The following is a 17670-nucleotide window of genomic DNA, read 5'->3' on the forward strand; positions in this document are numbered from 1 at the left end:
TAAAACTCACGCTGGGCGCATGTGCATGCGTGCCCAAGATCCCGAGAGGAGAATGGAGAAGGGATTGCGGCATGGCCACCCCCCCTCCCCGGGGGGTGATTTTCTCACTGTCTCTCTGTCTCTCTCTGTCTGTCTGGCAAGTGCAAACGCCCTACTAGCCAAAAACAAAACAAACAAACAAAAAAACTCTCAAAAAAAAAATTTCAATCAGATGGTGTCAACCCTCTGCTCAAAATTCTCTAGTGCTTTCTAACCTCACCCAATCAGGGCCAAAGTCCTTGACAGCTGGCCTATGGAGACTGACATGAACAGCCAGCCCTTCCCCCGCCCCCTTATCTCTCCCATCTCATTTATGTTCCTTGCTCCTTCCCCTCTAGCTACACTGGTCTTCTTGCCAATCCTCTAACTCAGGGATCAGCAAACTTTTTCTGACAGTCCATATTTACTTTCATTCATCTTTTTGGGCCATATGTTCTTTCGTGGTGACTCAGCTCTGCTGTGGTACTGCAAAAGCAGTCACACAAAAGCAATGAGCATGAGCCAGGAAGTTTACATCCAGTCACAGGCCAAAGGCTGCAATTGGCTGTAGTCTGCCGATCCCTGCTCTAACTCAGCAGTCATGCATCTGCCTCCATCCCCTGCACCTGCTGCTCCTGACACACATGGCTCTCTCCATCACCTCCTTCAGTCCTTGCTCAAATACCACCATCTCAGGATCCCCTGCCCAAGTCATACCAGCACTGCCACCCTGTTATCCTCCTCTGCTGACTTGTTTTTCTCTTTTGCTCTGCACACTTTCTAATATATATTTATTTTGGTTATTATCTATCTCCCCCAACTCCCACTAAGAAGAAAATAAATTTTGTAAGGGCAGAAATTTTTGTGTTTTGCTTTACTGTTGCATTTCCAACTGGCACTCGATGAATATTGACTGAATAAATTAAGTTTATTACAAAATTTAGAAAAAGAACCATTTTGGGACCAGCAATTGGCGTAATGGCTATGTCGCTGGACTCCCATGTAGGCAACCACGGTTTGAGTCCCGGACCCGGTGGCTTAAACTCGCATAGGATGCATGTGCGTGCATGCCCAAGATCCCGAGAGGAGAATGTAGGAGAAGGGATTGCGGCATGGTCATCCCCCCTGGGGGGTGATTTCTCGCTTTCTAACTCCCTGTCTTTCTGCCGAGCGCACGAGCCCTTTAGCAAAAACCTCTCCAAAAAAAAAAGGAAAAAAAAAAAAAAAAGAACCATTTCAAAAACTACCCGAAAGAGACCCAATAAGGGACAAAGGTTCCCAGTATCTAGAAAGCTCTAGGTCACTGGATTATGTCATAATCAATGATGTCACTGCTCAAGTTGTCCTCTGATTTAGGTAGGCCTTTCAGGCCTTGAAGTCAGCGGGATTAAGGAACTTCTGAAAGCAGTATGGCTCTTGAGAGCGTGTGGGCTCCACAGGCAGCAATCATAGGGGATGGGCCTGCCAAGAAAGTGGGTGACCAAACCTCCTCACAGACACAGGTCCTCCAGACTGCCTTCTTAAAGGATGGCCCCGCGAAGCGGGCAGTGTGGGTCCGACGAAATAGTATAGCACCAGAAGAACCTACTAAATCAACAGCGGCCAAGGACAGGCTCAAGCTAGAGGTAAGCAAAGCGGTGGTTGTGGATCTTGGCACTGGCTACTGTAAATGTGGCTTTGCTGGCCTGCCAAAGCCCACCCACATGATCTCAACGACAGTGGGCAAGCCCTACATGGAAACTGCCAAGACCGGGGATAATCGCAAAGAAACATTTGTAGGGCAGGAGCTCGTCAATCCAGAGATCCGCCTCAAGCTAGTCAATCCTCTGCGACATGGCATCATTGTGGACTGGGATACAGTGCAGGATATCTGGGAGTATCTCTTCCGTCAAGAGATGAAGATTGCCCCAGAGGAGAATGCAGTCTTGGTTTCAGACCCACCCCTGAGCCCACACACCAACAGAGAGAAGTACGCTGAAATGCTGTTTGAAACTTTCAACACCCCAGCAATGCACATCGCCTACCAGTCCCGCCTGTCCATGTACTCCTATGGAAGGACCTCTGGCCTAGTGGTGGAGGTTGGCCATGGTGTGTCCTATGTGGTCCCCATCTACGAGGGTTATCCTTTGCCCAGCATCACTGGAAGGCTAGACTACGCAGGCTCTGACCTGACAGCGTACCTGATGAGCCTGATGAACAATTCAGGGAAACACTTCACTGACGACCAGATGTCCATTGTGGAAGACATCAAGAAGAAATGCTGCTTTGTGGCCCTGGACCCCATTGAGGAGAAGAAAGTCCCTTCCAGTGAGCATACGATCCAGTACATGCTGCCTGATGGGCAGGAGATACACCTGTCCCAGGAGAGGTTCCTCTGCTCAGAGATGTTCTTCAAGCCATCTCTGATCAAGTCCATGCAGCTAGGCCTCCACACCCAGACGGTGTCCTGCCTTAACAAGTGTGACATTGCCCTCAAACGTGACCTCATGGGGAACATCCTGCTCTGCGGAGGCAGCACCATGCTCAGTGGTTTCCCTAACCGTCTACAGAAGGAGCTGAGCACCATGTGTCCCAATGATACCCCACAAGTAAACGTGCTACCTGAGAGAGACACTGCAGTGTGGACTGGTGGCTCCATCCTGGCCTCGCTGCAGGGCTTCCAACCACTGTGGGTCCACCGCTTTGAGTATGAGGAACACGGGCCTTTCTTCCTCTACAGACGGTGCTTCTGAACTAATGAGGCATGGCCACTGCGGTGGGAGAGCATCAGCTTGGTGAGCACCCATCCTCCACACAGGGAGCAGAGCCCGCATTCATTCCTGTAACATTAAATAGCCCTTGTGTTCCCCTCCATGGTGTGTGTCTCTACTTCCAGACTTAGTAAAAACAACTTCACAGATGCGGCATCTGTCTTAAAATACACGTGTGCCACAACAAAATCAGGAGTGGTAGGAGGAAGAACGAAAAAGATATGACTTACACGTTGATTGCTTAAATGCTTTTCCCTTATTCTGATATTCCCCACGGTAGGAGCTACTTTACTTGTAAAATCTGCTCGGAAGAGGCAGTGTGATGAGGATGGATCATAGAGTAAATGCTGCTGGGGCATGTGAGACACTCCCTCTCAATAAACAGCAGTAGGAAGTAGGCTCTAGTAGTTCAGTCTCCCACAAAGCTGTAGTGTACATATAACTGGAAGCACATGACCTAGTAAGATACTACAAAAATCAGCTGTCAGAAGCTCAGAAGTTGAAAAGATACACTTCATTTTTATTCTGTTTTAGTTTAAGGTGAAAAGCCGCCACTTACGTGATTACATCTGACCAAATGTTGGTGGCAATAACAGCTACATTGTTGAGAAATAATGCTTATTCCAGTATCATAAAATAATTTTAAAACATTATACTTGAGGCCATCAGATGGTGTGGAGGTTAAGGTGGCTGGATCCCACGTGGCCAACTCTGTGGTTTAAGTCTCAGACCCACCAGCTTGAAAAACACGCCAGAAATCTCAGACCCACCAGCTTGAAAAACACGCCAGGCGCGCGCATGTGTGTGTACCCTAAATCCTGAGAGGAAAAATGGAGAAGGGAATGTGGCATGGTTATCCCCACTGAGGAGTGCTTTCCTACTTTCTCCCTCTCCCCACCGTCCTCTCCAGCGAGCACACATGCCCTATGGCAAATTTATTTAAAAAATTATACTTATCTTCACATTTTTGAGGTAGAAGCCATAAAACATTCCTAATTAACAGATAAAGAATTTAAGCATGAATCAATTGTGTGACTTGTCCTTCTGAATAGAACTTGTAGCTGGGAATGAAACCCAATTTCACGTTACCATAAATGGGCTGCTGAAGAACACTACTAAAGAACAATTCTTTAAAATTTATGTTATATTGGTTAAAGCTTCATTTTTCTAATATTGAGAAGTAGAGCCAAAGTAAAATAAAAATAGAATTGCTTGGTGTCTGCTGAGGTCTGGGGCACTCACGAGCTCTCAGCAATGCTAAGGCAGATCACTCTCTTACTCTTGCCAGTTCTCAATCATCAGGCCTCAAGGAGCAAGAGGCTAAAGGATAACCAGGAACAGTCTTTTCTGTTGGAGCCCTCCCACTGACTGGAGTCAGTCATTCTAGCAGGCTCAGTTTCCACTGGGTTCTTTTGTTGATCTTTGGTGGTATAAAAAGTTCAGCATCTAAAAGTAAGAAAGGACAAGAAACTGTGACAGATACTCTCTCTTGGTAGTGGGAGCTGAGGTAGTAACTCTAGGCTAAACTGGATGACTGGGTTTTCCAGATTTAACACAACCATCAGAGCCAGAATTAAAGCAGCTATTTGCCCTTGCAAGCTCATGGCTGGAGCAAACAGTCTTGAGGTCCTGCCTTGAGAAGAGGGACTGCGATTTAACTTGGGTATATTCAGCAAGTGAATCAAAGTGGGAAAGTGTTCTCTATTTCAACTGAGGTGGTGGTGGTGGTTACATGTCTGCATACATTTATTAAAACTCATCAAACTCTGTATTATCTAAGCTGTGCATTTCACAAAATGTAAAATTTAGCTGAATTCTGAAAGAGTAAAAAAAAATGACATGCAAGTACAGTTAATGGTCAGAAGATATTTGCTGATTAAAAAAAAATTCTACTAACACACCTAATGAGTAAAAAATGCCCCTACTTTAAAAAAAAAAGTTAATGGGAGGAGGGACGAAATGGGGGCAAATTCTGACACTGTCAACTAAAACTCCTAGACACTATTTAGTTAGAACTACAGAATCGCTTATCTCACTAGAAATCATAGATATGGAAATATTTGTACATATATGGATACTCTTTCTTGGCATTATTTATAATTAAGCTTCTAGTGAAAACCTATACCTATCAGCAATACAGACATTATAAATTATTTTCAAAGAATATTTAACAATGTGAGAAAAATCCTCAAAATCATAAACACATGTAGGTACATGTTTACACATGACTAGAAATTATGAAATTTTCTTTTTCTTTGACATACTTTATAATCCAGATTTTCTCTAGTGATCACATCAGTTTTATAATTACACAGTCTTATAATTTACTGCTCCCTACCCACCCCTCAAAACAAAAAGCTATAGAGATGAGGGACCAGCAGATTGTGTAATGGTTATGTCACTGGACTGCCGCATAGTCGACTGCAGTTCGAGTCACAGACCTGGCAGCTTAATACTCACGGTGAGTACATGTGCATGCAGGCCCAAAATCCCAAAAGGAGATTGGAAGAGAAGGGATTGCAGCATGGCCATCCCCCTGGGAGGTGATTTCTCACTTTCTGTCTCTCTGTCTCTCCAGTGAGTGCCCGTCCCCTATAGCACAAAATGTTTTAAATACAATAATTATTTAATTATTTATTCATTTATTTTAATTTGACCAGAGAGAGACAGAGAGGGCAAGTGAGAAAGTAAGTCACCAGGTCTGGGACTCGAACCATGGTCAGCCATGTGGGAGTGCCCAACACCTTAACCACAACACCACTTGCTGGTCCCTCTATAGCAAAACTCTTAACAATAAAAAACCCAAAAAGCTATACAGACGAAAGATCATTGGAGGTTTTAGTTTTATAAAAATAGCAATACTGGGAAAAGGCTACTTAAATTCATTGTCAATAGGTCCATAATTTCACAAATAGTGATTCAAGTTTGAATAAGGCATTACCTTTAAAAAAAACAAGTAATGAAAATAAAGAATTCTATCTTACTTTTAAAAATCAGGCCTTATTACAAGGATATTTGATTCTAAACTTTTAGCTAAGAATAAACACCAACTACTGGCTTTTCAAAAAAAAAAATTATTCTGACAAACTGCATTATGGCAGGAGGGCATGATAGCAGGACATTCACATTTTCATGTCTGAATTTCATAATACAAAGAGAGTCATTTTTTAATTAAAAAGAAAAATCTTTGAAAGCTTTTCAATCTCTCTGAGACCTCTCTGAATATATTTGATAGATCATTCTCATTTGAAGCACTTATTTTGTTGTAAATTGTAACTAGTCCAACTCAGCTATGATTTGAGCAGTTTTCCAATATTACTGTTTTCTTAATTGCCAGAGGGTACATATGCTCACTAGAGAGACACAGAGAGATGGGGAGAGGGAGAAAGCACCCCTCGATGGGGCGTGGTCATACCACAGTCCCTTTCCCTCCATTTTTCTCTCTCCCCTCAGGATTTTGGGCAAAGCATGCACACATACCCAGCATGTCTTTCAAGCTGTTTCCAGACATGCAGGATCTAAGACACTTATCTCTGAGCTACAGGGCTGGCCCTCCATTAATATTTCAATCCATTCTATTAAACACTACGTTTTTTGCAAGAAAATGACCCATTAAGGCACTGATCCCCATGGGAATATACTTAACTATCATTAGCTGGGGAGGGGCAGTTGAGGAATATTTGAGTTAGACTAAATTTATGACTGGCCCATCAACACTTATTCTTGAATTATGAGAACTTCCCTTTTCTTACATAAAGCTGTAACCGTTAAGGACACTGATACTACTCAATGAGGCCCCTTCAATTATTATTACAGTTGTGTGTGTGGTTTTTTTCCCCCAAAAGACTTATTTATTTATTTATTTAATTCCATTTGTTGTTATTATTTTTTAATTTGACAATAGATAGAGAGAGAGGGAAAAAAGAAAAGTGAAAAAAAGCAAGCCACCAGGTCCAGGACTCGAATCATGGTTGGCCATGTGGGAATCCAGCACCCTTCACCACCATCCCACCTGCTAGCTCCTACAGTTGTGTCTATAAGGCTCAGCTAGAAAATGGTTTTAAAGACAGGGTCTCATTGTGTCACAATCTTCTTACATTAGGCTCCCTGTGTCACTGGAATTACAGGTACCCAACAATGTACCCAACCTTTAGGTTGAACTGGCAATCAAACTCAGGCCTCCTGTGTGGTCCCAGCCTGCAGGGCACAGGGTCTTAGCAGCATGTGCTACCCTGACTGACCCCAAAAGTGCTCTCTGATGTGGGGAAACTATTTTGATTGTCTCAAAGAATGGTGGGGCTGGACCCTACCTGAAGGTCAGCATCAGGCCAACAGCGAGAAACACAGGACAGCCTACAACTGGATTGTTCAACAGTGCAAACAAAACAACGACCAAGCAGCCTCAGGTCTAAGATAAGATTTAGCAACCCAGAAGTAAGCATATAGGTTAGCATTAATAGCAAAAGCAGCTTGCCAGACTCCAGGAAGAAGGGTAACTAGGGAAAAGCAGCTACTGACTACATGTCTAAGTTTAGTTGGGATAGAAGGTAGTTGTTCAAACCTGGTAGCAACATAAGCTGTTAAACTTAATGGAATCCCCAGAGGCCACTTCGGTGTTACCAAAACTATATCTAGTACAGCACTTAAATGAAAAATTCTCCAAACACTTCCTGTCACATGCTAAAAAATGCAAAGAACATCAGTAAAAGCTGCCAGTTATTTTACAATGCATCACTGACTTTTCAGAGCTACGAGAGGCTGCTGTGCTTGACTGCTCCACCTGAAAGGCAAATGCTCAGGTGCCAAGTTGATCTTTGAAATGTTTCAAGCCAACTTTCAAGAGAAAGCATTTAGGACTTTTAAATTTTAAGGAAATGTAATCTGAGAACCATCTACCCCATGAAAACAAACTAAACGTTTTAGGCAAAACAGATAAAATGCTGATATGCTTTGAATTTGCCTTCAAATTATACTGTGAATCCTGAAAGTGATAAAAAGGTCCAGCTGCTCGGGAAGAATTATGAAAACATCCTCAAGATACAACAAATAACTGCCAATAGACAAAAATGATAGTCCGGAAGAATCTTTCAAATGTATATGTAAATGCAGATTATTAGACTGAAACTGTAACTGTCATACGCCTGCGCGGACAGGTATATTTCACCACACATACTTTTTTTAATCATACATTTAGTGTCAGGTTGAATATTTTCCACCAGACCCCCCCACCATTAGAAACATAAACCCATCTTACTAAAGAAGGAGTCTTAGAACTCAGGAAAATCGTAATCACTGTCCAATCTCCTTACACTGCTGACCTTCTCAACGCTTACGGACAGATATTCCTTCTGCTTAGTACTGTAATAATTCATAGGAAAACAATACTAACCAAGAACAGGAACTGAAGTCTTCTGTTGCTGGTAAGAGGCCATGATACTATTTGCAGTAGAATGGGGACCTAGAACCTAAGTAGAAAATAGACTGCATCAGCAAAGATTATCTTATATTTCCATGACCGAAACACCAAAAGCCAAGTCTCCACCAGTCTTTTTTATTATTGTAGGATCAAACACCATAATTTTCTTTTCCCATATGGTTTTCATTTGCCAGTTTCTCCAGTTTCAACTCAGACTTCTAACTCTGCTTTTACCTAGTAGGAACATTGAGGCAATGATGGGGCGGGGGTAGAGAAACTCTACAATGAAACATGCCTGGCCTTTGCCAAAAGAGCACGCCATTCCCTGAGGGGAGAAGGACTAGTCCAAGAGTCTACAGAATATACAGGTAACTGGTCATACTCAAAGAGTTGTGATAACAAACATTTTTATATTAAAACAAATATAAACGTACACTTATTATGAAGCAGCATGCGACCTTTGTGTATGTGTTCAAGGTAAAACACGAGACTTTGTGGAATTCCAAGCCTGCAGCAAGCCTCTAGGACTGTACCAGGCCCTCTGTTTGCTCTCATGTATCTCTATATGCATCCCCGGGTGGTTCACTCTCAGAAGAAATGCTGTAGGCTCAAGGCCCTTCCGGGTGACCCAGAGGATCCTGTACACACACCTTACCAACCAAAACAAAAACACAATTTTCCTGTCATCTTTCTTAGAAGATTCATAAAGCTGGTATCTTAGAAGTTAACGTGGGGCGGGAACCAGCAGTTAGCGTAATGGCTATGTCGCTGGACTCCGACGTAGTCGACCGCGGTTCGCGTCCCGGACCTGGTGGCTTAAAACTCATGCCGGGCGCGTGTGCGTGCGTGCCCAGGATCCTGAGAGGAGAATGGAGGAGAAGGGATTGCGGCGTGACCATACCCCCTGGGGGGTGATTTCTCGCTTTCTGTCTCTCTGTCTCTCTCTGTCTGTCTGGCGAGCGCACACGCCCCTATAGCAAAAAACCTCTCCAAAAATAAAAAAAGAAAAAGAAAAAGAAGTTAACGTGGGGCCAGCAGGTGGTGTGGTGAAGGCACCAGATCCCACACGGCTGACTCTCTGAGTCCTGGACCAAGAGGCTTGAAAAACAAGCCAGGTGCATGTATGTTCTTGCCCAAAATCCCAAGAGAAGGATTTGTGGCCACATCCCCTCTGAAGAGTGCTTTTTCACTTTCTGTCTGTCTCTGGCGAATGCATACTCCCTATAACAAACTTAAAAAAAAAAAAAAGAAAGACAGACAGAAAAAGAAAAAAGGCAAGGTCCTGATTCTTCGCTGCTTTTATTTCTATGGTTTATAAAGCACTTTTACATCCACCCTCTTATCAAACCTTCAAAATATTCCAGTGAGCCATACAGGAAAAGTATTATCTCCATTTCTATTGATAATTAAGGAACAGAGACCTAAGAAAAGCCTCTGCATCTAACCAGCGAGCTAATTACTAACCTTCTCTCTTGACTCCAGACACACCTTGTACACACCACTTGGTATCGGGGCTGGGAGCCTAGAGGAACATACTCCTTTGTCAGCTGGCTCCCTGTTGTGCTCTGCCCACAGGGAACACCAGGGGAGGGGGCAAGGCTGGAAGAAGGAGAAGTTTGCTTGCTTGTCCTTCAGTAGTGGCCGTTCATTCCAGTCTGTTATTTCTGTACTAGACCAGCCTCTTCATGTCCCCTCAGGAGTATCAGGATTAGCTGGCCAGCCCCGTCTTCTCGGAAGTTTGAGAACCAGCTGTACAGGGTTCCACATCCAGGATCCTGAATCATAATAATTTCGAACTTTCCCCTTTGGTCCTTTGGCCACTGGGAGAGAAGCTGCTTCTTACAGTATCTCAGTGCTCCTTCTCAGTATATCTGTGCCTTTTCAGTACTCTGATACTTATTTAACCACTGCACTGCACATATGAAATTTTCTCTGATAAAATAATAGCTGTGGTTTTTATTTCCTTAGTGGACCCTACCTGATATACCAGCCTTTCTGAATACAAATTGAATTCTTTCTTTTTTTTTTTTTTTTTCCTAGCAAGATTTTTGCTATAGGGTGTGTGCACTTCTGGAGAGACAGACAGAAAGTAAGAAATCACTCTCCAGGACAGATGGCTACACCACAATCCCATCTCTATTTTCCTCTTGGGATTCTGGACACCCACACACACGTGCCCTGTGTGAGTTTCAAGTCGCTTGGGTCCAAGACACAAACCACAGTCGGCCAGGTGGAAGTCCAGTGCCTTAACCATTATGCCACCTGCTGGGCCCTTAAACTGAAACTCGGACTCAAGGTGTGAGTGAGAAGCAGGTGTGTCAACAATGAACAAATGATAACACATTAGAATTCTTTTTTTTTTGGAGATGTTTTTTGCTATAGAGCATGTGCTCTCGCCAGAAAGAGAGAAGAGACAGAGACAGAGTCAGAAAGTAAGAAATCATCCCCTGGAGGGATGGCCACACTGCAATCCCTTCTCCTCCATTTTCTTCTCGGGATCTCAGGCATGCACGCACATGCACCCAGCGTGAGTTTAAGCCGCCAGGTCCAGGACTTGAACCATGGTTGACTACATGAGAGTCCAGCGACATAGCCATTACACCAACTGCTGGTCCCACACATTAGAATTCTTGATGGGACACAAAGCTGATTCTGAGTTAAACACAATTAGCAAAGCTCCTCAAAGCATAGTAGTTTAGAAGGGATAAGACAGATTTTCCATAAAAGGAAAGGGAAAACAATTGTCCGGGATCCCATTAAAGATTGAGCATCACCTGTTCCCACCTGGGAGGTGAGCTGATTGATCTTAGTCACTCCCCACACCAACCACTCCGATAGCTACTTTGTCTGGAAAGAGAACACAATAGCCCACTTAACCCACACTAAAGGTGTGCTAGTTGCTGTACAGGCAAAGAGAACATTATACAAACAGCTTAAATGCAAACCAAAGATGATTTAATAACACGTTTTGAGAATAGGAAAGTGCTTTTGCATTGACTTTTAATGTGAAAAAGATTTTAAAGGGACTATATAAACGAAATAAGCTGTAAAAACAATGAAAATGCTCACTCTCTTGAGCAAACTTACGGGTGTGGCTGGATTCTGCTGGTAGGTAAGAGTCCAGATCTCTGGAAGTGACCTTTCCATCAGCTGCAAAGTATTTTCAAAGGCCTTCTGTAATTCCCTTCCTTGCTCATCAAACTCAAAGAGGAAGAGCACTTTTAAAATATGGTACACTTCATCTAGAGAGGAGAAATTGGAGAGTGGTAAGCAGTCTTTTCAGCTCTGTTGCTAGAATTATACTGTAGCTTCTTTCTCAAGCAAAAAAACTCCCTAACATCACAGCTGCTTTCTCCCCTATTTCCTTCTATTTCCCCAAATGCTAGAGTAATCCTACAGATCTACGACAAAAAGAAAAACAGACAGACTGAGGACCAGGCTGAAGCCTGTCCAAGTCTTTATCCTGGCTGCAGTGCTAATCTCTCTCAGTGCAGTCAAGTGGTGCCAACCAGGAAGGATCCTCTGTATCAGTTGACAGGGAGCTGTTTCAGGAACGTGCACTGAAATGACCCTTCCTGCTAAAAGTTCTCATCTTTCCTTAAATATACAAAGTTGTACCTTAATTATCTGACGCTGCCTGCCTATGCTGCCCATTTACTACTTTCTGTGGTCAAGAATCACCATCGGTATTGAGAGGGTACCTTTCAATTTCTCGGTGCTCTGTACCACTTCACTCAGTGCCTCCAAGAGAGCCAGGTCCTCCAGCGGACTCCCTTCCTTGAGGCTGTGCTTCTTCCTCTCTGCTTTGCGGCGATTCTTAGATGATCTCCTGTTAGAAGTCAGACAGACATTTAAAAAGGGTGCTCTGTGTGTGAATAGACTGAAATGAGCATTACCTGTTGATCACTAACTTGCTGAGAAATCAGAAAGTCTATAGATGGGATCAGTATTTGGGCAGAAAATGGTGACATGGTATTAAAGCCTCAAATAAAAGAAAATCAGGAGAGGCAAGTCTTAAAAGTAATGTTTTTCTTAAAGCTTTATTGAAAATACTGAGGTAAGGTTAGGGTTAGGGTTTAGGGTTTAGGTTTAGGGTTACATTAGGGTTAGTGCTTGATTAGGGTTAGGTTAGGGTTTAGGGTTTAGGGTTTAGGGGTTAGGCATTAGGCTTTAGGGGTTAGGTTAGAGTCAGGGTTATGTTATGGTTAGGGGTTAGGCATTAGGGGTTACAGTTAGGGTTAGGGTTTATGGTTTAGGGTTCAGGTTCGGGTTAGGGTTAGTTAGGGTTAGGGTTTTAGAGTTAAGGTTAGGGTTAGGGATTAGGGTTTATGGTTTAGGGTTAGGGTTCGGGTTAGATTAGGTTTAAGGTTAGGTTTAGGTTAGGGTTAGGGTTTAGAGTTAGGATTAGGGTAGGGGCTAGCATTAGGGGTTAGGGTTAGGTTTGGGTTAGGGTTTGGGTTGGTCAGAGTTAGGGTTGGGTTAGGGCTACATTAGGTTAGGGTTTGGGTTAGGATTTAGGGTTAGGGTTAGGTTAGGGTAAAATAAAAAATAAAATACTGAGGTTAAATCTAATAGTTTGTATCTGATAATATGCTAGTACAATGAATTAAAGAACATCAACTTGAATTTTGTAATCAAAAACTAAAATACTAACAAAATAAAATTTAAATAGTGTGACAGAGACACTGCAGAATGTGAATAAATAGTAAGTATGAATCCCATTCTTTCCAGCCTAAGAGGTCTTTAATCGTGTCATTTGTTTTGCCTGGGACTTTCTCTCCTTGACTCTTCAAAGCTCAGCTCCAGCTGCCGTTTTTACAGTTTCTGATACAACTTCACAGCCCTCCACTCCTAAATCCTAAAACATACTCCAGTTTAAATATATATTCTTGCATAGTTTTATATCTCCCAAGCAAGACTGTAAGCTCTTAGAATGCAAATCTCCTTACGGTAATTGTTAATAGCCACTGTACTTAAAATGTGAGTAATCAATAAATACTCTGGGGAACCAGCAGTTAGCGTAATGGCTATGTCAGTGGACTCCCACGTAGTCGACCACGGTTCGTGTCCTGGACCCGGTGGCTTAAAACTCACACCGAGTAATTGTTAATAGCCACTGTACTTAAAACATGAGTAATCAATAAATACTCTGGCAAATCACTACAGTGGGTAAAAGTATAAGGATTTATTTTATATTTATGACCTCTCCCAACCTTGATTTTGAACTGAGGAAATCGGAAATCTTTTTCTTCCTAGTCATCTAATTTTTTCAGTGCCTATACATTTTATTGATCTAAAATATTTGAATAAAATCGGATGCTACAGAAATTGAGTGTCCAGTGGAAGTACCTCGTGGGCAATGGGCAAACTCACAGGCCAGGAAGACGCAGAAGAAAACACTTCAATGCCGAGTCTATAATCTCTTAGGTATGCTAGGAAAACCCTTGTACAACTTCCACATAGCCTTAAAAAATATCCTCCCTGCTCCCATTTCACTGCCTTGTAGACAACCAACTTCATAATCCCGGGGGACAGTCGATGTGCTGAGTAAGCACGGTACATACGCTGAGATCCTGGAGTTACTGTGGGAATATCTGCCACTCATCTCACTGCCACTCACAACACTGCTCGTTTCCGAAAAGAGGTCTGACTCTTGAGCATGGGGCACCTCATCATCTAGAAAAGAAGAACCAGATGCAGATGAAAACATTCCTGGCTGGGGTGAGTTTACCGTTAGTGAGATACATAGACTAAGAGTCAACTAGGACTTATCAAAGGATGAATGAAAATTATAAGTTGACCTAAAATGAGTGAGATAATATTGGTTATAGTTTACTTCCTCTGAAATGAGAAAATACATTTTGCACAAGGCAGTAGCAGTCAGCTGCTCTGGCTGGGTTGGAGTGGGTGGGGATGTTTGGGAGGGCCTTTCCCATTCATGCTTGACCCTGTCCCCAAGCCTTTTCCCAACACGCATAGTCCCTAAGGGGTTCACAGAGGTGGTAGGCTTCTCCAAGACACAGTAATCAAATCCAGAAGGAATACCAAGCAGCACAGACAACATGTGGTACTGCCACCACGCAGCACCCTCACCTGTCCTACCCCTCCAGCTCCCACCCACGAGCGCATTAATGGTCTCCATGCAGACACTCACCCAGATTCGCCTGTTGTGCTTGCTCCTTAAGCTCTCGAACCACCAGTAAACGTTGTTTATGGCGACTAAACGTGGCTGCCTGAGAATCCAGAAATGCCATATAATTTTTCTGGGCTGAGGATGTGAAAAGGTAAATAATTTGAGATGTTTAAGCAAAGAGAAAAATCTTGGTGGGTAGGAAGAAAAGTGAAGGAGGATTAGAATTCAATAACAGAAAAAAAGAGGTCACCAAGTATTTCAAACTAGATGTCTTCCTTAATGAGCATTAATGAACCTAATAATACAATTGACATTTTGGATCTAAGTTCATCATCATCATTCCAAAATACTCTGTATCACCAAACTCATAGAACCACATCAACAAAGACCTGGTAGCTAACTGAAGAGAAAGACTGGCACATAAAAGGAATGCAGGGGGAGCTGTTAACCTAAATAGGAAGAACACTACTTCTAAATTCATTAAAATGCTCAGGGATGGGAATAAACGTATGCAACTATTTCTGAGAATTACTGTCCAATCGAAAAGTAGCAAATGGTTGGCCATGTGGGAGTGTCCAGCACCTTAACCGCCATGCCACCTGCTGCCCCAAGGACAATTTTTACTTAGTCTATACAATGTATTATTAAAAGATACAATAATAGAGGGAATACTGTCCCATCTTACTCTCCTCCCATCTCTGCAACATCCAAATGAGAAAAAAAAGCAAATGCTAGTACTCACAGATATATTTTATTTTATTAATAGTTATTAGGACATTGTAAACAAATTATTAGCAATTTTTTTTTCCTTTTAATTTAGAGGGCACATCTGCTCACCAGAAAGGAAGAACTAGAAAGTGAGAAAGCACCTCCCATGGGAGATGGTCACACCACAATTCCTTCTCCATTTCTTACTTTGGGGATTTGGGGCACACACATGTGTGCCTGACATGTTTTTCAAGCCAGGACTGGAGCCGTGCAGATGGTCATTTGGGATCCAGCCACCATAACCACCATGCCACCAGCTGGTCAAATTATCAGCATTTTTCTAGGTTCTTTTAGTGGAAAAAATTCAGGTAGGAGCTGGCTAAATGACCTGTTATGGGGCCAGGAAGGACGTTTTTGGTGTTATCCAGTTAAGGTACTTGAAGTGAATGACACAGATAGTATGTTAACGTTTGTTGTTGTTTTTGACAGAAGTTTCTGCTATAGGGTATGTGCACTTACTGGAGAGACAGAGAGACAGAGACAGAAAGAGAGAAATCATCTCCTTTCTCAGGGATGGCCATGCCACAATCCTTTCTCCTCCATTCTCTTCTAAGGATTTTGGGGACACTTGTTCATGCACCCTGTGTGAGTTTCAAGCCACCAGGTCTGGAACTCGAACTGTGGACCACTACGTGGGAGTTCTGAGATGTAAACATTATGCTATCTGCTAATCCCACTCCCAACAGTTTTAATTGGGATGGGGAGACGGGAAATAGGCAAGATAACAATATGAATAAATGTAAACATCAGAAAGGCCAGACACTACTTACAGAGTAGACTTACTTAAAAATGCAGCTTGAGGCTGGCAGGTGGCGTGGTGGTCAAAGGCACTAGACTCCAACATGGCTGACTGCCGTTCAAGTCCTGGACCTGGCAGCTTGCTTTCTCGCTTTCCCTCTCTTTCTTTCTCTGTCTCTCTCGATCAAACTGGAAAATAATTATAATAAATAATGTTTAATAAAATAATTCTTTTTAAAAAATGCAGAGCTTGGGACCAGCAGTTGGTGTAATGGCTATGTCGCTGGACTCCCATGTAGTCGACCGCAGTTTGAGTCCCAGACCCGGTGGCTTAAACTCACACCAGGAGCATATGCGTGCATACCCAAGATCCAGAGAGAAGGGATTGTGTGGCCATCCCCTCAGGGGATGATTTCTCGCTCTCTGTCTCTATCTGTCTTTCTGGTGAACACATGTACCCTATAGCAAAAACCTCCCTCAAAAAAAAAAGGAAAAAAAAAAAAAGCAGAGCTTAAAATCAATCCTGACTCCCTAAGAGTTCTGAAGTCAAAATGATGTCGTTTTCCATTTTGCTTTTAAGGCGTTGCAATGAGCACCAGAGTATTCTAAACTGGTACTACTCATCTATTCTCTAAGAATAATAAACTTTATTTGAATGATTCTTTTAATTTTTAAAATTTTTATTTTGAAAAATTTCAAATCTACATAAAAGTTATAAGTTCAATGACCACAAATATACTCTTCACCTAGATTTACCAACTGTTAAATTGCCTTATTTTTTGCATCTTGCTTCTCTGTATACACACACACAAAATTATTTTTGTGGAGCCTTTTGAGAATAAGTTATAGATATGATCTTTCAACCCTAAAAATTCAGTATTTATGTCTTAAGAATAATAGATATTATCTTACTTATGTAACCACAAAGGAACTATTAAATGCAGAAAATTTACCATTGACCCAATACCATTATCTAACATATAGTTTATACTCAAGTTTACCAATTATTTCCCCAATACAAAGGTTCCTGATTGTATTTTATCACACATTTCTAATATTTATACATTTTACATGTCACTACTTAACAGTCTGCATATTAAAAACCTCTGTCAGAATTAAATATTACACCCAATGGACAATTTTTTTAAATTATTCAACTTTATTTATTCATTCATTTATTTTAATTGGATGAGAAAGAGAGAGGGAAAGTGAGAAAGCAAGCCACCAGATCCAGGACTTGAACCATGGTCGGCCATGTGGGAGTGTCCAGTGCCTTAACCACCATGCCACCTGCTGCTCCCCCATGGACAATTTTTACTTAGTCTATATAACATATTATTAAAAGATACAGTAACAGAGGGAATACCATCCCATCTTACTCTCCTCCCCATCTCTGTAACATCCAGATGAGAAATTCTATCTAAAATGTAACTCTCACCTTCTAAAATGGAAGGCTTTACATTGGTTTCTATAATATCCAGTCTGTTGTATTTGTAGATCTAGAAGAAAAAAATATAATAATTATTAGACCAAAAATCTTCTAGTCACTGCAGAACTAAGAGACCTGTGGAGAAGCTGCTTTCAGAGATGATCAGACATTTACCTGAGGAGCAGGTCTCCTACAAGGCAGCTAACGCAATTCAACTCATTTCAATAAAACAGTAATATTTCGCATCTAGAGGACTAATTCCAAATATCATCAGTGATAACTTTTTTCAAATGGCCTTAAAAACACTGCTTACCCTTTAGACAAGGAACCTAGACTATTTCTACTTCATTTCACTCACCTCAGAAGACAGAGATTCCAGCTGACCTGTTGTCCCTTGTTCCCTCTCTGCTTAGCACCA

At 42.2% G+C, this 17670-nt stretch overlaps 2 protein-coding genes across 4 annotated transcripts in view; one reads left to right on the forward strand and one right to left on the reverse strand.

The window, feature by feature from the left end:
* Window positions 1–1358: 1358 nt before the first annotated feature.
* On the forward strand, window positions 1359–2889 carry ACTL7A (actin like 7A). Its single transcript, XM_006150610.2, has one exon. It carries the CDS (start codon window positions 1428–1430, stop codon window positions 2748–2750), a length of 1323 nt encoding a protein of 440 aa, XP_006150672.1. The 5' UTR covers window positions 1359–1427; the 3' UTR covers window positions 2751–2889.
* A 742-nt stretch (window positions 2890–3631) lies between these two features.
* ELP1 (elongator acetyltransferase complex subunit 1) overlaps window positions 3632–17670 on the reverse strand; it is a 74237-nt gene continuing 60198 nt past the window's right edge. For all 3 annotated transcript variants that reach the window (XM_006150612.3, XM_014588647.2, XM_027772677.1), the window contains 7 exons: window positions 17262–17322; window positions 14339–14452; window positions 13749–13860; window positions 11886–12013; window positions 11272–11426; window positions 8158–8233; window positions 3632–4214 (listed from right to left, as the gene is read on the reverse strand). In XM_006150612.3, coding sequence (XP_006150674.1) covers window positions 4147–4214; window positions 8158–8233; window positions 11272–11426; window positions 11886–12013; window positions 13749–13860; window positions 14339–14452; window positions 17262–17322 — 714 coding nt within the window. In that variant the 3' untranslated portion in view covers window positions 3632–4146. The remainder of the gene's footprint in view (window positions 4215–8157; window positions 8234–11271; window positions 11427–11885; window positions 12014–13748; window positions 13861–14338; window positions 14453–17261; window positions 17323–17670) is intronic.

Source organism: Tupaia chinensis, unplaced genomic scaffold, assembly GCF_000334495.1.
Source record: "Tupaia chinensis unplaced genomic scaffold, TupChi_1.0 Scaffold000291_1, whole genome shotgun sequence".
NCBI lineage: Eukaryota > Metazoa > Chordata > Mammalia > Scandentia > Tupaiidae > Tupaia > Tupaia belangeri.

Coding starts and splice junctions, on each gene's coding strand:
- ACTL7A (XM_006150610.2), top strand. CDS start 1,428: ATGGCTCTTGAGAGCGTGTGGGCTCCACAGGCAGCAATCATAGGGGAT.